The sequence below is a fragment of the Artemia franciscana genome, chromosome 9 (genome assembly GCF_032884065.1).
Source record: "Artemia franciscana chromosome 9, ASM3288406v1, whole genome shotgun sequence".
Lineage (NCBI taxonomy): Eukaryota > Metazoa > Arthropoda > Branchiopoda > Anostraca > Artemiidae > Artemia > Artemia franciscana.
Genome location: NC_088871.1, coordinates 34,916,540 through 34,938,457, shown reverse-complemented (window position 1 = coordinate 34,938,457; position 21,918 = coordinate 34,916,540). Strand labels below are relative to the sequence as shown.

The following is a 21,918-nucleotide window of genomic DNA, read 5'->3' as shown; positions in this document are numbered from 1 at the left end:
ATTAGGCTCCTGTCCCCAGATATCCTAGGGTTGCTACTGACAAGCTGAAATACAACAAACTTAGTGAAGTGCCACTAGCCAAAGTTAATATAGTCTTGAGTCTTCTTAGAGTAACACAAAACCAACAACTATCAAAAACTCTACACTCCTCTTGTTATCCTCATCTGAAATATTGCACAACTACTGTGCCAGTCATTTTATTAGTGTTTGTAATTTCCTTGAGGGTGTCTAAAGAAGGAGATAAAACCCCGTTACACCAAAAGACCCTACAGCATGAATATCATTTAAGAAGGCTTGAAATTTTAGCAGTCAAGCGCCAGAGAAACTTGGGTGTTGTAATTCAGGTTTTGAAAATATTTATTTATTCTAATGTTCTAACCTCTGATCAAAGTTGTTCCTGGAACTTTCCATAGAGGAGTTTCCTGTTGTTGGGGGGGGATTTTTCTTGGAGGATGGGGCAGATTTACCAGCATTTTTTGAAAAACAATCAGTAATTAAACAAAAAAAAGTTTTTCAGCTGAAAGTAAGGAGTAACATTAAAACACAAAATGAACAGAAATTTTTCTGTGCATGAAAGGGTTGCCCCTGTTAATACCTTGCTCTTTATGCTAAAGTTTGACTATTTGTCATAAAATTTCAAGAACAAGTCCTGAGATACAAGACCCATTTAATTAGAATAGGAAGCTTTTTTAAAAGTGCTAAAACTTTACCCTGAAGAGCAAGGAATTAAGGAGGGGGCAACCCCTTCATATACGGAATAATTTCTGTTCACTCTGAGTTTTAAAGCTGCTCCTTACTTTCAGTTGAATTATTTTTTTTTAAATTTATGAAAAAATGTAGTTACCTTCTGTATCTGGGGAGTAACTGATAATTACCATATCTAGTACTAATTTTGGAGGTTGTATTCATTGGTCAATACAAGGACTTACAAAAAGTCTGCTATTTGTCTGCTACTACTACTTCTAACAACTCACTGTAGCACCAAGCCACCTCAAACCAATAAGGCTGGTAATGAAGGGTAAAGTAAATGCAAAAATAGTAAATACTGTATGAATTGCATTCATTTTCATACTTACTAGAACTTGAACTTTGTACCGTGTAAGCTATAAGTCAACATCATTTTACTTAAACTATGTCATTGCTTTTTACATGATAAAATTGTTGTTTGTTAATTGCAGTTTGGTTGTCTTTAGGTTCAATGGATCTACAATGCCTGCTTTTTCATGTTGTAAATTTTTGACAATCTTGAGAGTTTTAGTATGTGTTTGTTGCTTCAGCTCTCAATTCAACAAGTCATTTTTTTTTGTGTTTGGGCTGAGAGAGAAGAGTTATCCATACGCTAGTCATTTTGATAGATTGTTGAATTATGTATTTCTTTAGGTTTTATTGAAAACTTTAAAATAATTGAAAGCAATTTTTCAGATGTACTATCCTCAAATGTTTTAAGTTACCAGCTGCTGTTGATTTCATCTTTAAAACTATATACAAATATTGTAGAAAATTAGTTCTGCTGTCAACAGCTTGCTGTTAGTAAATTGGTATAGTCTTCAAAATATTAAAATTTTATAATTATGCCAACCTTTGTTGATCTCAATTTGCATTAAGGGAAGTTTGTCTGCTTGGTTTTGAAACCATATGAATAAATAATTTTCTTTCATTTCAGGTTAGAAAAAAATGTTAGAAACGACATGACTCACAGTAAAGTGAAAAGAAAACCAATTCGTGAGGACGTATCCTCTGGTAAGTTCTTCTTTAAGAAAATATTTTATATTTACATGTGGAATACAGCTTTTTAGGATTTATATAGGCTGTGCTTTGTTACTGGAATCAAACAGTATATTTCTGTGTAACTAAATGATAATAATGATCCTTTCATATTGTTGATTGGGAACAATATTTCCTTTTCTCCAATGAGGTAATATGATCATTTTTGCTCCTGACGGAGGCGTAACATGATTGAGAGTGGAACATCCCCTTCTCCCACCCACTAATATATTTCGCCAGTCCAGATTAAACTGAATCCCACAGATTTACCATAACTTTACACAATATACTGCAATTTTTAACTGAAATATTGACATTGGCCAGTAAATCATATAATGAAAATGACAATCAAGTCTAAAATGCACTGTAAATACCTCAAGGTGGTGGTTAATCAAGGCTGTGGAGTGGCTTATAATTTACAACCAACTCCAACTCCAGACGTTTCCAATATATCAACTCCAACTCTGATTCCATTCAGCAAATTCACTAAAACTCTGACTCCACAACACTGTGTTTAACCAAGACTCTTTGTTAGTGCTATAGGCATGGGAATACAGAACATCTCTCGCTAGGAGTCCTAAAAATTCAAAAATTCTGTAAAATATCATGCAAGTTAGCTATTTTTTGTTCATGATCGAATGCATAAATCAAGTATGTTGAAAGCTTATAGCCATCTAGAATTTGCGTTGGCTACACAGCTGCTCAAATAAGTAAATAATTTGCTTCTTTTTTGGGGTCACAAAGTCCTTGAATTTAGGTAGGAGGGGTAAAAAGTTTCATCCTATGAGCTTTTCCTTTATCAAAAATGTGCATGTGTGGTTACATATTTGTGGAAGGTCCTTTATACCAATGGGACTCCCACCCCTCTGTTTGTAGGTATGAGTGATGGTAAAATTTTTGTTAAAGTGATCGGAAAGGCCTTAAAATGGACAGTTAAAATAATTTGGATGATGAAAGAATGTACTTAAAGGGATTGGGTCTAGGTCCCCAGAAATCATGATTTTTTTGTATTTTTCCCTTGATTTCATATAATTTGCTTTTTTTAATAAATTGACCTCCTGCCAAATAACTATCGGGGTAAATATTGAATTTATTTCCTGTATGGTTTGTAGTAGTTTTAACCCTAGAATAGCAAGGCCAGGTGGGATTGAATTAATGCTAACAGAGGCTTAATATCACCTTTCAACTTTAAAATGAATTAACTCGTTTTCAATTCAAGGAGGGGGATGGAATACAGTAACAAGGCCTTGTCACTTGTGATTTGAATTCTACTGTTAGTTTTGTTGTGGACTCATTGGTCTTCCAAATTTTGTAGACAGAGCTGTCAGTTGGTCCTCTTCGCCTCATCGTAGGCTTTTAACATGAGCAACCACTAAAATCTGGATTCATTTGGGGATTATTTTCTCAAGCTTAGTTGTTATAAAAATACCTCTTTCTTTTAGCCAAATCTTGGCAATATAGATTAGAGTGAGGCTAATTCCAACATAATGGGTTTGTAAATTTCTCCATCCTTCCTGGAGCATGATGGGACATATCCTATCAGCAGTCCTTAGAAAGTCAAAAATCAATATTTTTCCCCTATCCCCTGAACTGGGGCTAGTATTCTAAGGTGTTTAAGGACCAATACTTTCCGGGTCGTTTAAGTATTTGTCCAGATTGCATATGAACTTAAAGTATGCAGTTCAGGCTTTGTCCTGTGTCCATGGCGAGGGTGAAGATGCTTTCCAAGTGGACCCAGATGTCCTTTTTTAGAGCCTTTAGTAGCTGATTACTAGCTTCGTCTGGCAATATTTTTACTATAAATTGTCCAAGATGACCGTCAAATTTTTAAGCCTTTTGGCTAGTATTTGATTATAAGTGAGCCAATTTGTTTGCTTTGTATCTCTAGCTTCTTTTGCGGCTTAAAAACAGCAATATTAAACCTTAGTGCTTGATGGTCTAAGAATAAAGGAAGATCACTCACGCCACTTTTGAACCAATGTTTACATGCTGGGAACCAATTCTTATTAAATCTAATACAACTTTGCTTCTTCCTGTTATGAAGGTGGGCATTGACCCTTGGTTACATCAAGTAAGGCTGTTCCCATCCAGGCGCTCTTGAAGCTCACTTCTGCTTTTCTTCATGTTTGAAGTCCCCATAACATGTGATGTGCATTGTCATCACATGATAAAATTACAGGGATAGTTTTGTTTTTACAGAATTTCCTCTGTTCTGTTACTCTTGCAGGCTTCACACTCAGGTATATGCTAAGCTAAAAACTATATGCTCAAGACCAGTTATTTTTTACTACAATGGCAGCAACGTCCCTAGAATAGAAATTGGATAGTTTCCAGGTCGCAGTTTTCTGAAATATAAATTAATGATCCTGGAGCAGTACTTACATAATTATGCCTATGAAGTTTGGCTCCTTTGATCTTGCCCATAACATGTTTTGCAAGAGTCCAAGGCATGGGCAACAAAGATATAAATGTCTGCAATTGCTTGTAACCCTATCAGATTATATGAGGCCAACTGGCAATGATGGAAATGGATCTGCCAGCATTCTAGCCGTTGCGAGTCATATTACGGCATTAAAGAAACTTAAGTTTATGATGAAGGCGGGAAATCACTTCCTTCGGGGCGTGGGAGGCAATTTTTTCCATTCAAGTAACTCGTTGTAGACCACCATTAGGTCCAATTGTCATTCTGGTGGCATACACAGGGGCTCCTCCATTAAGAAGTCTTTTTTGAAGGTGTATATCCTTGTGCCAGAGACAGGTATTCCAACCCAGCACCATTCATCACCTTCACCCAACGGCTTGTTTCCTCATCGCAACATCAGATCTTGATTGTAGGTCCTTCCAGTCTCGGAGAAAATGTCAGGACATACGTCAATATCAACTTAAGATATTTTTGTTCATAGCATGTACAATGCAATATACATCCTTTCCTTTCAAGCTTTTACAAAGATTACTCATCACTCTGATTGATATGAGTCTAGCAGACTCCATAAAGTTTGTTTATGAGTCACACAAATTACATTTTTATTTTTTGCCCTGTTCTGGTTAAAATTGCTAAAGTTACTATGGACAACCTGATTAATTTTTGAAATTATTTTAGGTCAAAAAGGTAAAAGAAAAAACTTACGTCCATCTACTGTGCAGCAAGAAGACAGTGATTCCAGAGGACGTTCCAGTCCATCAAAAATTTCCAATACAGCACCGCGTAATGCCTACAATAGAAATGCTCCGGAGGCACCTGCCGAGGTAAGATAAAGACTACTCTTTAAGACCGCTAGTGGGGCTTAGTGTAAAAAAGTGTATTAAAGGAATTTTCTGATGAACAAAGTTGTTTCTTAAATGTTGAGAATTTGTCAGACAAAAAAGATTGATTGTTGGGTCCTACTACTATTGTATCAACCTGTTCCTTTCTATACGTTTTATTGGAAAAGTCAATAGGCTTCAATAAAAGTATATAGTACCCTGGTATTTCAGTTATCAAATTTGTTTTCCATTAGAAATCAATGGTATATTTGCCACAGAAATTTCGGATGAAAAAATGTTTTTGATGCTCGATCCTGAAAAATTGTTTTCAAGTTTTGTGCTTGAGGCAAGCTCTTAAATTATGCAGCTTATTTGTATTGTTCTCTTACAAGGATTGTACCCAGAATTTTAGTTCTGACATGATTGGGAGATGGGGGGGGGGGCAGCCATTTATCTTTGTTCTAAAGCTAACCAAAAATGTTTCAATTAATGCAAATTTTGATACTTGGGGGAAGGGAGGAGCTAATAGAATCATCCCTTGAATACTAAATTGATCGGACTTGTGAAGAGGGGCTTCATGAGAAACCGTATCAAATGTGTTAAGGGCATTTAGAAAAAAAACTTACCAGAGTCAAGTGGTGTGTATGGACGTTGTGTTGCGTTTACCACAAAGGGTCAAGGGTTTCTCTTTAATAAGTCCAAGTGGCCATTAACTCCTTTTGTTCCTATTTTTTCGTGTTTTCAAAAGAAATTTTATTTAAAAATTTATTTCAAGTAGAGTAGTTTTTACGTCGCTGAATTAATTTAGTAGTTTTGCGTTACTAAAATTTATATCTTTCATCACAGAAATGCATCAGTACTAACTCATACCAATCAACTAATCATCTACAAAAATGTATGTTAGATCTGAACCTTTAAGACTGTAGTGACGACTGGGTTTTTCTCTAATTACTAGGTCATTAATTCTTCTTTTATTGTTATTAGTAATTTTTTTTACTTTCTATATTGGTCTTGTTACCTGCGTGAAATGTACTACAGAATATGCTGCTTCTTGGGGGAACTCCGAAGACTGTGCTTTTTGCATGAAAGAGCACCCTAGGATTATGACAGTTTTGGGATTTGGCATGATTGTGCAGAATTAGACTCTCGCTAAATTTACTGTAGAAATGATTTGAACAGTAAGGAGAAGTAAAGCTTTCTAAGAGTCTAAGCTTTTTTTTTCCTCTCATCATCACAATTTCACAGTGCGTATGTTAGATAAGTTATGCGTTTCGTTTACTATAATACAGAAGCGGCTGTTAGATGTTTTTTGACAAAAAAAAATGAAGTATTGTGTGAGAGTTTTTTACCTAAGAATTGTAGCCCGACAACTTAAACTCAGGATGCTCGATTGATTCGTTCATACTGCTTTCCCGTGTTATATTGTGTTTACAAGATAACTTGTAACTTTTATACCAAGAGTGTTGGTAATTCTTGAAGGCCTACCTTCTATGCGATGACTAATTGTTAACACTCAAAGGACAACGCAAATGAAATCTGATTGTTTCAACTGGTTAAAAGGAAAGAGTTATAAGTTTCCATATCACTATATCTTGATGTTCCGAAGATAATTTTTGTCCAAAATATTTCACATCGTTTTTCTCATTTTTAGAAATGGTTGGAAATCATAACTTTTGATACCGAGGATGTTGGTATTCTTGAAGGCCTACCTTCTATGCGATGACTAATTGTTAATATTCAAAAGACAATGCTAATGAAGTCTGATTGTTTCAATTAGTTAAAAGGAAGAGTTATAAGTTTCCATATCACTATATCTTGATGTTCCGAAGATAATTTTTGTCCAAAATATTTCACATCGTTTTTCTCATTTGTAGAAATGGTTGGAAATCATAACTTTTGATACCGAGGATGTTGGTATTCTTGAAGGCCTACCTTCTGTGCGATGACTAATTGTTAATATTCAAAAGACAATGCTAATGAAGTCTGATTGTTTCAATTGGTTAAAAGGAAGAGTTATAAGTTTCCATATCACTATATCTTGATGTTCCGAAGATAATTTTTGTCCAAAATATTTCACATCGTTTTTCTCATTTGTAGAAGTGGTTGGAAATCATAACTTTTGATACCGAGGATGTTGGTAATTCTTGAAGGCCTACCTTCTATACGATGACTAATTGTTAATATTCAAAAGACAATGCTAATGAAATCTGATTGTTTCAATTGGTTAAAAGGAAAGAGTTATAAGTTTCCATATCACTATATCTTGATGTTCCGAAGATAATTTTTGTCCAAAATATTTCACATCGTTTTTGTCATTTGTAGAAATAGTTGGAAATTGTAACTTTCGATACCAAGGGGTATTGCCGAAACTTGAAGGCCTGGGTTGTATGCAATGACTAATTGTTAATCTACCAAGGACAGTGCAAATGTAATCTAATTGTTTCTGTTGGTTAAATGGAAGCTTACACCATATACGTATATCTTGGAAAATTAGAAAAATCTGGAATTCAATTTTTTTATGAAAAAGGTTTCAGTGTGAAGCTATGGAAACTTTGGGAGTGGCGAGAACCAAATTTAAAGAAGAAAGTTGCAAATTTATCAAAATCTGTTACTGTACTAAAAGCTTGAGCCTAAATTTTAATTTAAGTGTCGTGGTTTTCAGGTATGAATAGACCTGATATGAGTCCAGGGGGCTAAAAATGTTTTCATTTTGGTGTCCTTGTTACTTCGATAGCAGACAAAAAATTTGAATCACTACAGATTTTTCTTCCTCTCTTTGTAAAATTTGTTTTCTGAAACTCCTTATCAATTGTTTCAACCGAGATATACGCCAATTGTTTCAATAAATTAAGGGCTAGACGGACAATAGCGTTCTTCCACTACTATAGAGAGTTCACGTGCAAGTGATAGGCTGGATTTTTGACAAAAAAGGGAGCGTGTTCTTGACTTGACTTACTTACTTACTTGATTTAAGTCTCCTGACGGGCGCTGCTCGTCGTAGAGAGTGACGTCTGCCTCCTCTATCCGCTTCGATCCATGGCGAGTATTTGCTCTTCGCCCTGTCTGATGTTTGCCATCGTCAAGAACTCGGACAGGCTGTCGGACCAACGTTTCTTCCGTCGGCTGCGAGGTCACTTCCAACCGGCTTTGATAGGGTTGAAGTCGTAGATCGTCTTTGCGGATAGATGCGGTGGCATTTGAAGCAGGAGCCCGAACCATCGTAAGGTTTGTTTGGCTGCTTGAGTCGAAAACCGAGACTGCTTTGTGAGCTGCAGGAGTTTCTTATTGCTGACGAAGTTGGACCAAAATAATTCTTGACGAATTATTTTAAACTGTTTAAAAATGGACACTCATTGAAAATTAATTTGCTTGGCCAAGCCATTGAAAGGCATAAAAGTGAGCTGGTAAGTAACCTCACAAATGTTACGTTGAAAATATTCCAACATGCTCAGAAAATCACTCAGACTTTAAAGAAGCCTAAAGAAGGCTGAAAATGAGCATTCATCTAAAAAAATCTTTGTTCGCAAGCCAGGTTAAAATACGCCCATATTGGATAAATACGGCCGTTTTAGCTTAAGTTTGCCATGTGTATCTGGCTCTTTAATCCTGGTTGTCTTGTATATGCTGGTTAACTTAACTTTTGCGTTTTAAATGGGCACTTACTGTACTTTTACCGGGTCTTTTGTACATGTCTCTGTACTCATGCCTCTTTTTTCAGCTTTTCCGGAAGGATCTCATTTCCGCCATGAAATTACCTGACAATGAGCCCTTGGGTCAGAGTGAATATTGGCTGCTTGCCGATTCATGGAAGCAAGAATGGGAACGAGGAGTCCAAGTACCAGTAAATCCCGAATCTTTGCCAAAGTCATCTGTAACAGTTTCAACAACTCAGTCTTACCTCCAAGATTTTAAGTTGCCAAAGCATAAATTTGTTCGAACCACTAATGATGATTTCTACAATCCTGAAATACATCAGATGTCATCAGCACCAGCACGGGCCAATAAGGTCTGTTCATATGACATGGATGATTTAGATGACCAGTGGTTGCGAAGAGCTAATGGCGAGAGAGTATTACAAGGTAAGGCTTTTCAAAATAATGTATTTTATAGTATTAAACAGACAGAAGCAACATGGATATAATTTAAAAACTCTCCTGTGAGTCTTGCACTGTGCTTGGTATTTTCCATGAATTTTAGCTAACCAAAAGTCAAATTATCTCTTTTTCTAAAGTCAGAACCATGGTTTAGGCGCCAGTAGATGGCACCTAAAACATAGCACAGTGTAACTGGCACCCAGCCACATGGCAAAAATTGAAGTATATCCTGAGTAAAAGTGACTGAATGTTTATACATTGAATGCTTATACCGTACTGTATATCAAATACTTGCAAAGTTAGATAAAAAGAAAAAGAACTTAAAAAGAGTCTAAAAATTTGATATAAGACACTAAAATCCAACACGCACGCGAAAATTTGTAAGGGGGGAGGGCAAATTAGAAAATAAAAAACCAAAGAAGTTAATTTGAGATGAGGGAAATTCTGAAATTCATTGGAAGGCAAGCGCCAAGACGCTCTACCTCCCTCCCCCCTCCCCGTTGTCTGCCTGCTTAGAATTTCTTTTGAATAATTTATGTTGTATTAAACGTTAAGTCTGGGCTAAAATTTTCTTACCAATCGCTATAAAATGTCAATTTGGGAGAGCGGCGGTCTTTTCTCGTCCTCTTATAAATGACTAATTGAAAAGATATTCAGTTTATAAGCTACTTCTTTTTGTTTAGCTTTATTTCAAAGTTTGATCGTTTCCTTTCAGTCTGAAAATAATTATCCATTTTTCTTCTTCTTATACATTTTACGGTATTTCTCGTCCTCTTATAAATGACTAATTGAAAAGATATTCAGTTTATAAGCTACTCCTTTTTGTTTAGCTTTATTTCAAAGTTTGATCGTTTCCTTTCAGTCTGAAAATAATTATCCATTTTTCTTCTTCTTATACATTTTATGGTATTTCTCGTCCTCTTATAAATGACTAATTGATAAGATATTCAGTTTATAAGCTACTCCCTTTTGTATAGCTTTATTTAAAAGTTTGGTCGTTTCTTTTCAGTCTGAAAATAATTATCCATTTTTCTTCTTCTTATACATTTTATGACATTTCTTTTCCCTTATCTGTTTTAAGTTCCAGGCTTCATTAAAAAAAAAAAAAAAGAATTTCGACCAACGGTACGATAGCTTATTTTTGTTTAAGGTTTGATTCTTCAAGGAACCAAAAAACTATATTAATAAAACTCTACAAGCAATGAAAAATAAATAAAAATAAAATGAAAAAAACTTGCTTTATAGCAAGTTCAGTCTTAGTGGTGTCTAAACCTCTTATTCGTGAAAGAAGACTTTCAACAAAAAAAAAGGTAAACTGTAATAAAATGTATTTAAAGGTTTTAATCTGGTTGATGTGTAATTGAAGTTTTAAAAATAGAATAGGCTATTAGATAAAATGAATTTTAAAAAGCAGAGAAAATAAGTTGTTGGAAATTTTGGCCAAGAAGTAATTGTGAGAATCCACGCGTTTGCTTGCACATTAGCCATTGACACATGTGCAAATATGTGACACATATAAATATGTGACGCATATACATATTTGAATTGTGTTTGAGATCGTTTTTTAGACGGTGAGACCGTTTTTTACTCTGCGATTGAACCTACCATTGACTTTTCCGGCCTTCAAGCATAAGTATTTATTTCTTATTTCTTATATTATTTTTTTTGGCAACTGACATTACATATAAAAAGATTCTTAATAATTGAGTCATAGGATAAAAAACAAACATTAATGTTGGTTCATGTTTTAGGCTTAAGTCCCATATCCGAGGTGACATTTGAACGGGTTATTGAGGAATATGAGCGGCAATGTGCATTGAATATGAGAGCAATTATGAAGTCTGAAGAATGTCTTGGAATAGAATATGACGAAAGTGTCATCTGCGATGTCTGCCGAGCTGTAAGTTGTTTGAGATTTTGATTAATTATTTAATTGCTTTTTATAGGTAAGATTAAAAGAAAATACCAGTTGTTAAGCCTTGGTGTGCTATAAGTAATTCATTTTGTTCTTGAATATTACTTATGGCACACCATAAGTGGCATGCCACTGGTTCTTGAGTGTTACTTGAGCCATAATTACATAGGGCATGTCATAAGTGACATACCACTGGTTCTTGAGTGTTACTTGAGCCATAATTACTTAGGGCACACCATAAGTGGCACACAACTGGTTCTTGAGTGTTACTTGAACCATAATTACTTATGGCACACCACTGGTTCTTGAGTGTTACTTGAGGAATTAATTATCGCTCTCAAATACATAATTTTCGGTCTTTTCAATTACGTTGAATAAAATGGCCATCTCAAAATTTTGATTGGATATATCTGGGGATATGGTGGGCGTGGGAGAGGGGTTAGTTGCCCTCCAATCACTTTCGACTATTGAAAAGGGCACTTTTCCTTTAAATTTTCAATCGTAGGAGCTGTTTTCGAAGTTTCTATGACAACAAATGGTCCTCTCAAAATTTCTATCAGATGCATTTCGGGAAAATTTGAAGCAATTGGAGGGGGATTCACCCTCCGATCACTAAATCTCAAAAGGTTACGAAAACTTCTAATTAGCAATCCAATGAGCCTCCTCCTGAATTTATACGATTACCCTTTCTATATAAAACCCTGAATGCCCCAGGACGTAACTTGCAACCCATGCCCTGAGGGCTGTAGGGGGGGGTGGTGTCATCCTCAAACACATAATTTCCGGATCTTTCAACTACATTGAACGAAATGGCTGTCTTAAAATTTTGATTGAATATGTTTAGGGAAATGGTGGGTGTGGGAGGGGGTTAGTTGTCCGCCAATTAGTTTTGACCATCAATTTTCAATCGAATGAAACCTTTTTCGGAGTTTCTACGACAACTCCTTCGATACGAAGTGCCCTGGTCTAAAGAAAAGAAAAAAAAAATACATTGTGCCCACATCGCTCTTTGCTTAGGCACTGCTATTGCGCTGCCTATGATAATTAACCGTTCGTGCAAATTAACCTTAGTTTCCTCTAAATATAATATACGATTCTTGTGATTTTCTTGCGGTGCAATCTTCTTGTTAGATACTGGTTCGTTGAATTAACCCTGATAACCTTCCGGGTGTCGTTGAATATGAGCCTATAATCTACCGTTGGTGCAAGTTGTCGATAATTTTCTAATAACTTTCCGGGTGTCGTTGAATATGAGCCTATAATCTACCGTTGGTGCAAGTTGTCGTTAATTTTCTAATAACTTTCCGGGTGTCGTTGAATATGAGCCTATAATCTACCGTTGGTGCAAGTTGTCGTTAATTTTCTAATAACTTTCCGGGTGTCGTTGAATATGAGCCTATAATCTACCGTTGGTGCAAGTTGTCGTTAATTTTCTAATAGCTTTCCGGGTGCTCGTGAAGTATGAGCTTATTATCTACCGTTAGTGCAAATTGCCGTTAATTTTCTGTTTGTGGAATCTTCTGTTCCTACGATTTTTTGCAGCGTATGATATTTATCTCAGGTTTGTTAAGTGAATTTTATTAGATAATTTGTTGCAAATATATTCAAATTATTATGTACATTTGTGATAAAGATTTATTGTTGTGATAGTGCTGAAGTGCACCGATACTGCATTTACTCTTCAAAGCAATCGTGTGAGGGCGAGAACGAGGGACCTTCTAAATACTCTCTGCTAAAAATGGTCAAATCCTCAGTAGAAATCTATTTCACGACCAAATTTATAGAAAAAATGGTGTATCTGATTTATTCGAAGGGTTTGTTGATCTAATATTCTTTCTTAGCTTTCTGTTGTGAATTTATAAATCATGATTTGAAAGCAAATATCACTTGTTATCTCAGAAAGTTGACCCTATATTTATTGAATATATTATAATGTTATTAGAAGATAAAGTATTGTCGTCAAGATGGGACACGGTCTTTCTTTTAATAATATTTTTTTTCTTGTTTAGAGAAAATAAAATATGTAATTTTTGAATACACACCAATCCGAAATGGATAGTAGAAACAATGGACCAAATAGTCGTAATTGGAGGATGTGTTGATCTAATATTTTTATAGCTTTTTGTTGTAAATTTATAAATTACAGTTTAAAAGCTAATACCACTTATAACCTTAGAAAGTCAAACCTATACTTATATAATATACCGTAATGTTATTAGAAGATAAAAAAAACTGTCAAAATGGGACATAGTTTAATAATGTATGCAATTTTTGAATACATCATTAACATTTTCGTTTAATATCTTTTTCAGCCTGATTGTGAAGAAGGGAATGAGATGGTCTTCTGTGATTCCTGTAATATATGTGTCCATCAAGCTTGCTATGGTATTACATCCATACCAGCAGGTAAGATTTAATCTTGAGCTATAAAAAAAATTATTATTCATTATTTATAAAGGGAAAAATTATCTTTTTCAATATATATATATATATATATATATATATATATATATATATATATATATATAAACAGGAGGTAAGATTTAATCTTAAGCTAAATAAAAAATACAATTATTCCTTGTTTATAAAACAGAAATAAGAATTCATTGTGTATGAAACAGAATAAGAAATAATTATAAACAATTGTTTATAAAAAAAAAGTATTACATGATTGCAATAGCGTGTGAAAAAGGAGTAAACGAATTATTTTTCTATGAGTCTATTTAGCGAATGCTTTTATATAATTTAAATTAATCAGACTAATAAGTAATTAAATAAAATAACTACTTAAATTAGAGTTAAATTAAATTAAAGGGATTCAACTTTGAGAGTGCGTTTCCTTAACTGGGAAAGTAGTAAATCTGTAGATCTGAAAGATTGTTTATATATATATATATATATATATATATATATATATATATATATATATATATATATATATATATATATATATATATATATATATATACATATATATATATATATATATATATATATATATATATATATATATATATATATATAAACAGGAGGTAAGATTTAATCTTAAGCTAAATAAAAAATACAATTATTCCTTGTTTATAAAACAGAAATAAGAATTCATTGTGTATGAAACAGAATAAGAAATAATTATAAACAATTGTTTATAAAAAAAAAGTATTACATGATTGCAATAGCGTGTGAAAAAGGAGTAAACGAATTATTTTTCTATGAGTCTATTTAGCGAATGCTTTTATATAATTTAAATTAATCAGACTAATAAGTAATTAAATAAAATAACTACTTAAATTAGAGTTAAATTAAATTAAAGGGATTCAACTTTGAGAGTGCGTTTCCTTAACTGGGAAGGTAGTAAATCTGTAGATCTGAAAGATTGTTTCTATGGTTCTTATACGGTCATTTTATCGGGTCTCAGTTTTCGTCATGTCAGTTCTATCTGACGCACCCAGAATATACGTTTAAGGAGTTCCTAGTTAAAAAAAAAAAAATGTCTTTTTTCCAGTTTACCTTTTTTCTATATACTTAGGGAAATCTAAATATTTTCCAGGTAATTGGCTGTGCAAGCCTTGCTCTCAGGGTTTGAAACCTTCTTGTGCGCTATGTCCTAACAAAGGTGGTGCCATGAAGACAACACAATCGGGCAGCAAGTGGGCCCACGTTGCTTGTGCACTTTGGGTTCCAGAAGTTTCTATTGGATGTGTTGAAAAGATGGAGCCAATAACAAAAATTTCAGATATTCCGGTAATTGACTTTGTTTTGTCGTAATTTAGGTTAGAGTTTTATACATTTGATAAGGTTTTTTTTAGTCTTGCAAAACAAAACAAGATAAAGAATACGGCATAGGACTTTACAGTCCCTACCGTTGGTGCTGATCTTCGTTTCACGGTCTTTCAGCCAGGAAGTGTAATGGGGGCTGGGGGCCTGTCATCCTGTGCTTTTGCACACCCTTCTTGTTTACTTTCCCCAGATTTCTCCAGGTACCCATATAGAGCTGGGTCAATTCTGGCTGGGCTTACAGAGTCACGCCACTGACCCCCATTCCAACAAAATAACCTGCAACACCAGGACCTAAACCCTCGTCCTCAAGAACAAAGGATTTAAAGTCTACCGCGGTAACCACTCGGTTAGGACATCCCTTTGCAAAACAAAGAGAGAAAAACCTTAAGAAGAAGAACAAAAAACGGGTGTAAGACCAGTAGAAAGAAAAGAAAAAAACACAAAACCGATGGGCGTTTCACCAGTATAAAACTAGGCCTCTTCGGTGTTAAATGTAGAAAAAATATAGGGTATTATTTATTGTTCTTTTAGTGCTCTATTATAGTGTTGTATGGCTCATAACAAGCAAAGCTTCTTGGGCCAAATAACTTTTTTACGTTTGTAATAGTATTTTAGTATTAATAAAATGATTGATTGATTGATTGAAAAGAAAAAAAAGAAAATCTAAAATAACCTGTAAAATTTTAAATTAAAATATGAGAAAATAAATTCAAAAACTAAAATTAATAACAAAAGAAGAAACAAACCAATAGTTTAGTTTCCAAAATAAATAACAAAAGCGCCTAGTTTTATACAGGTGAAATTATCGTCGTTTTTTTTTTTTTTTCTTTCATTCTACTGGTCGTAGGCCCGTTGTATTGATCTTCTTCGTGAGATTATTTTTTTTTTCATGAGTGGACAGATCGGCTTTAGATCTTTTTTTTTCAGTTCTGCTGAACATAATGTGAAATTTAAAGGTAAATAAGGATGTTTCGATTATTTTTTTTTCTAAATTAGTTACGTTGTAAATGGCCGCAATGTCGAATTGGGGTGGCTAGGGGGTGGAGAGATAAAGATTAAGGAATTTAAATGCATGATTCATATTGGCATCTGATTCGCTCTTTTGGTTTCTTCTCCGGTTTCAATTTTTTCCTCGGTTTAACCTCTTTAGATTATAGGGATTCTAAGAACGGCTAAAATCCTCCCGAGAAACTGCAGTAACCAACGGGAAATACTACAGATTCTCCAAACAAACAAAAACAGTTTTGATAATTTAGAGGGGATAAATAGTACAAAGTGATAATCTAGGTTGTTTTTTTTTCTTTCTTTCTTTTTTTTGTGGAGAAGATCAGAGGCTTGGAGATACTAATAAGAGTGAACTCAAGGTTTCTCTGAGAAAAAATAGCCAAAACCACCCATTGCTTTGAAAAAATAGTACTTGATGTCGCCTAATAATCACAGGGTTCACATTTATCTTGATATTTCTAAATACCTAAAAATCAGAACTATTTGACTAGGGAATATTATTACGGGTGGTCATTACGTTTTGGGGGGAGTTTCGTTGCATCAGCTTTAAGGGGTACTGGCAACCGAAATATCTCGATCACCCCTTAGTTCTATGGCTATCTACGTAAATTCTGCCCTAGGAAGGATGGATAATAGACTATCTATCAACAAGTGAAAATGGCATGATTTTTATACAATCCTGAAAAAGGCTTATGTCAGCTGGTCTCTCACTCAGACTATCTGGCTATTTCTCCAATTAGCCACGACTCGATGGCAAATTGATTAAGACTTTCTCAGGACTATATAGCAATTATGTCATTTTAATTTAATTGATGTAATTTGTGGGGGGGAGGGGGCAAATTAAAACCCCTATAAATTTTTTCATACTTTGGTTCTTCGGGAAAAAAGACGTGATTTTTGCCCAGTTGTAAGTTGCAAAACTTTAAAAGTAGTAAAAATAAAGGATAGATACATAGAAAATGTTTTGCCTGCTTTTGCCGAAGATTGATGACTTATATTAAAAATTAATCTTGATCGAAAGCCAAGATTTTTATTTTTGATAATTTTCTATTTCTGTTTTCTCACCCTATTTTCCAGAAAATTCCATGTCTAGTACAAGGAAAAATTGCCAATACAGTCTTTCTAGTGCTGTCATCTAATACTTTATGGTCCAAATGCTAATTATGACATTTGAACTAAAATATTACTTTTGTTTCTTCAACTTTTTTTTTGCTTTTGCCTGATATTAGCCCAAGGTAAAAGATTCGGGGCACGGCAACGGTTTCCCCTAGAAAGTTGATAGTAACTTTGATAAAAGCGGCTTATCTTTCGCTTTGGCTCCCCTTGTATCCTTTCAAATTTTTCGGAGTGCCCATGGTTAGCATATAAATTGGTAATAGGTAATCAGATTGCAAATAGCTGGAGTTTGCATTTTTTATTTAATGCCACTTTGAGACCATAGAGTGTCTATCATTGTTAGAATAACATATCAAATGCACATACATTTATAAGTGTACATATTTCAAACCTTAAGAGGAACAGGGATTTTCTGTTGGGGTGGGCTGGAGTATGTTTTCTCTGGTTGAGGGAGTGAGCCATGAAAAAAGTGAAGTTTTAGACCAGTATTTTGCAAGGGGGTTTCAGGGAGTCCTCCCCCCTCCTGTACAGATCTGCTATGGGAACTCAAAAGGTAGTATGTTACCAAACGCAAATACTATGGGAGAGTGGAAACGCCATGAATTCAGGGTATTTTTTTTACTCTTAATAACCACCGGCTATTTATACAAGGAGGGTTCTTAACGCCTCCAAGCATATTCATTGCCTTCTCAATTACCACTGCCCATAATTTATAGAGATATGGTAACAAGAATAAGGGCTGAAAATTATATCCCGTGATAAAAAGCGCTTGTTACATTTTGTTTGTCCAAAAAGGGATTGTCATTATTGGATCTGTGTCCCCAAGTGCCCACTGCAGTTATTATTTTCTTATCGTGGTATAGTACTCAATAAGCAGCGCGTCCTTCCACAGATAGAGAATTATTGGTTGTATATATCAAAGATTTTGCAAATGCTGGGAAACCGTACTTAATTTGATATGGATAATTAGTTAATAGCATGAGAGTAATCTAGTTTTTTCAATGATGTTCACTATTCCCGTACATAGAGGATCATGGGTCAGTATATCGCTTTACTGAAAAAGCATAGAAAATTCAAGTATTTCTTTTAGGATTACTACGTTTTCATAAATCGCACTCAGAATTATTTCAATCATTATAATTTTTCCACGGTTACTGTACGATTCACGTATACTTTATTAACGTGACATAAAATAGCGTGATGATAATTAGGTTTCTGAAGTTGCATACAGTTTAACTTCCTTTTTGTATTGACTGATTTTAAAAAAGCACAGTATGGCGGAAAATGTTTATTTCAAGGAAAATAACTTATTTATTTCTTTTTGGATAAATTAAGTATTCCCTAGATACCTTACCGGTTTTTATGGCACTTGGTATTAACCAAGTGACATATAGCGATCGCAAATTCTGTCGGTCTGTCGGTCTGTCCCGGTTTTGCTACTTTAGGCACTTCCAGGTAAGCTAGGACGATGAAATTTGGCAGGCATATCAGGGACCGGACCAGATTAAATTATAAATAGTCGTTTTCCCGATTTGACTTTCTGGGGGGGGGGGGAGTGGGGCCGGTTAATTCGGAAAAAATAGAAAAAATGAAGTATTTTAACTTACGAATGGGTGATGGGATTTTAATGAAATTTGATGTTTGGAAGGATATCGTGTCCCAGAGCTCTTGTTTTAAATCCCGACCAGATCCGGTGACATTGGGGGGGTGGAGGGGGGAACCTAAAATCTTGGAAAACGCTTAGAGTGGTGGGATCGGGATGAAACTTGGTGGGGAAAATAAGCAGAAGTCCTAGATACGTTATTGATATAACCGGAACGGATCTGCTCTGTTTGGGAGAGTTGGGGGGGGGTTAATTCGGAAAAATTAGAAAAAATGAAGTATTTTTAACTTGCAAAGAAGTGATCGGATCTAAATGAAATTTGAAGTTTGGAAGGATATCGTGTCTCAGAGCTCTTATTTCAAATCCCGACTGGATCCGATGACACTGGGGGGGGGAAATTGAGGGGGAACCTAAAATCTTGGAAAACGCTTAGAGTGGAGGGATCGGGATGAAACTTGGTGGGAAAAATAAGCACAAGTCCTAGATACGTGATTGACATAACCGTAACGGATCCGCTCTCTTTGGGGGAGTTGGGGGGGGGGGAGTAATTCTGAAAAATTAGAAAAATGAGGTATTTTTAACTTACGAAAGAGTGATCGGATCTTAATGAAATTTGATGTTTGGAAGGATACCATGTCTCAGAGCTCTTATTTTAAACCCCGGCCGGATCCGGGGAAAGGGAAGTTTGGGGGGGGGGAATCTAAAATCTTGGAAAATGCTTAGAGCGGAGGGATCGGGATGAAACTTGGTGGGAAAAATAAGCACAAGTTCTAGATACGGGATTGACTTAACTTGAACGGATCTGCTCTCTTTGGGGGAGTTAGAGGGGGAGGGTTGATTCTAAAAAATTAGAAAAAATGATGTATTTTTAAGTTACGAAAGGGTGATCGTGTCTTAATGAGATTTCATATTTAGAAGGACTTCAAAACTCAGATCTCTTATTTTATATCCCAACCGGATCCATTGTTATTAGGGGGGGGGGGTAGGACATGTTGGAAAAAGGCTTAAAGCCGAGAAATCAGGATGAAACTTGGTGGAAAGAATAAGCTCAAGTCCAAGATAGGTGACTGACATAACCAGACCAGATCCGCTCTCTTTGGTGGAGTTGAGCGGCGGGGGGGGGGGGGGGGGGTAATTCGGAAAAATTAGAAAAAAATGAGGTATTTCTAACTTACGAACGAGTGATCAGATCTTATTGAAATTTGATATCTAGAAGGATCTTGTGCTTTAGACCTCTTATTTTAAATCCCGACCAGATCCGGTGACATTGAAGGGAGATAGAGGGAGAAACTGGAATTCTTGGAAAACGTGAAAATCGAGGTATCTTACGAATGGGTGATTGGATCTTAATGAAACTTGATATATAGAAGAATCTTATGTCTCAGATGCTCCATTTTCAATTCGAATCGGATCTGGGGACATAGAGGGTTGGAGGGGGGAAACAGAAATCTTGGAAACCGGAAATTTTGGAAAACGCTTAGATCGGGATGAAACTTGATAGGAAGAATAAGCACAAGTTATAGACAAGAGATTGACATAATTGGTACGGATCCGTTCTCTTCGGGGGAGCTGGGGGTTGTTAATTTGGAAAAATTTGAAAAATTGAGGTATTTTTAACTTCAGAATGGGTGACAGGATCTTAATGAGATTTGATATTTAGAAGGAACTCATGTGTCAGAGCTCTTATTTCAAATCCCGACCAGATCTGTTGACATTGGGGGGGGAGTTGGAGGGGGGAACCGGAAATCCTGGAAAACGCTTATAAATGTCGTAGATACGTGATTGACGTAACACGACTGGATTCGCTCTCTTTGGTGGAGTTAGGTGGTGGGGTTCAGTGCTTTGGCGAGTTTGGTGCTTCTGGACGTGCTAGAACGATGAAAATTGGTAGGCGTGTCAGGGAGCTGTACAAATTGACTTGATAAAGTCGTTTTCTCCGATTCGACCATCTGGGGGAGGGGCTGAAGGGAGAGGAAAAATTAGAAAAATTGAGTTATTTTTACTTACGAGTGGGTGATCGGATCTTAATGAATTTTGATATTTAGAAGGACCTCGTGAGTCAGAGCTCTTATTTTAAATCCCGACTGGCATTAAGCCTCTGATTTTCCTTTTAAAGCAATCTGTTGACTCTTAAAATTTTGCTAGAGCTCATACCATATGAGCTCTTGGCTCTTTCGATATCGTCACAAGTGCCATATGAGCTGTTAGCTCTTGTTTAATTAGTTTTCTTTTTCTGTCTCAGTGCTGTGCTGCAATGGGGCTCTTGTTCTTAAGTACTATACTTAAGCGCAAACTTGCTATAGTACAATGACTGTGCTACTTGAGTACAGTATTTCTGTGCTAAATTCAAAAAGTGCCTGAGTATTTGAATGGGTTGCTGTAAGGATGGGTTTGAGGATGAACCAGGTTAGAGAATCTAAACCAGTGTAGTGTGCATACAATACTAGGTACTTGTCTGTTAAACAGAACACGTTCATGTTCTTGATCTGAATGTAAGATCTGGGAAAACCAGTTTCATAGTCATAAAGATAAGTGACGGGTTACAGAATAAATTGGACTTGTATAATTTGGGCTATATATTTGCATATTATTGGGGTGTGTGGGGGTAAAGTATAGCGGATCTGCATACAAAATGTGTTAGCTACAATTATTCTGCATATTATGAAGTAAAAATTGTATTCTAACTTCCTGCTGTCGAAATACTTTATCCCCACCCACTCCCCTCTAACATGCAAATGTGCAGCCCAAATTGTATAAGACCAGTGCATTCTTTCACTTGTCTTTGTAGCTTTGAAACCAGTTTTTTACATTGAGTAGAAAAAAGATGTAAAAAAAGCAATCTCGTTTTAAATTCTGGTTATCACGTCCCACATAAGAGCTTCCACAAGTACATGGGATTTTATAAACCCCACTTTGTTGCTCTACGGATGTCCGATCCTTTCCAGAATTAAAAAAAAACTAGCCAAAGTATTACTACCTCTTAAAGCTACCTTTAAGCCATTATTTTGTAAAACTCTTTTAAAACGAGATTGCTACAACATCATAATTCTATTTCATCGTCTTTAAAGCAAAATACTAAACCTGAAGATTTCACGTCGGCCCTCTCGGAGCATATCTTTAATTTTCGAAATCATTTTATTTTGTTTGAAAATGTTTCTTAGATTTCTAGGGACCAAGGGTTAAAGCAAACTTTCAGGGAAACAATCGAAATTAAAAAAAATTCTATTCAAGAATAATTCCATAAACAGAGATACAGGTGAAATTGGATTGAACTCAATTTATGATAATTTACTGAGGTCAAATAAAGTAAATATCACCTCACCTAAGAGCTATGACCTCTGTCCACGTAATATGTCAGATAATTCTAGTGAACCGGAACCGAAAAGGTCAAAGAGATTTGC

The 21,918-nt window shown here is 35.3% G+C and overlaps 1 protein-coding gene across 2 annotated transcripts in view; it reads left to right on the top strand.

Annotated features, from left to right (window-relative positions):
* The window catches only part of LOC136031328 (uncharacterized), a 57,630-nt gene that overhangs the window by 19,230 nt on the left and 16,482 nt on the right, over nt 1-21,918 (top strand). For both annotated transcript variants that reach the window (XM_065710810.1, XM_065710811.1), the window contains exons 2-7: nt 1,664-1,740; nt 4,865-5,010; nt 8,726-9,086; nt 10,853-11,001; nt 13,329-13,422; nt 14,564-14,757. In XM_065710810.1, coding sequence (XP_065566882.1) covers nt 1,689-1,740; nt 4,865-5,010; nt 8,726-9,086; nt 10,853-11,001; nt 13,329-13,422; nt 14,564-14,757 — 996 coding nt within the window. In that variant the 5' untranslated portion in view covers nt 1,664-1,688. The remainder of the gene's footprint in view (nt 1-1,663; nt 1,741-4,864; nt 5,011-8,725; nt 9,087-10,852; nt 11,002-13,328; nt 13,423-14,563; nt 14,758-21,918) is intronic.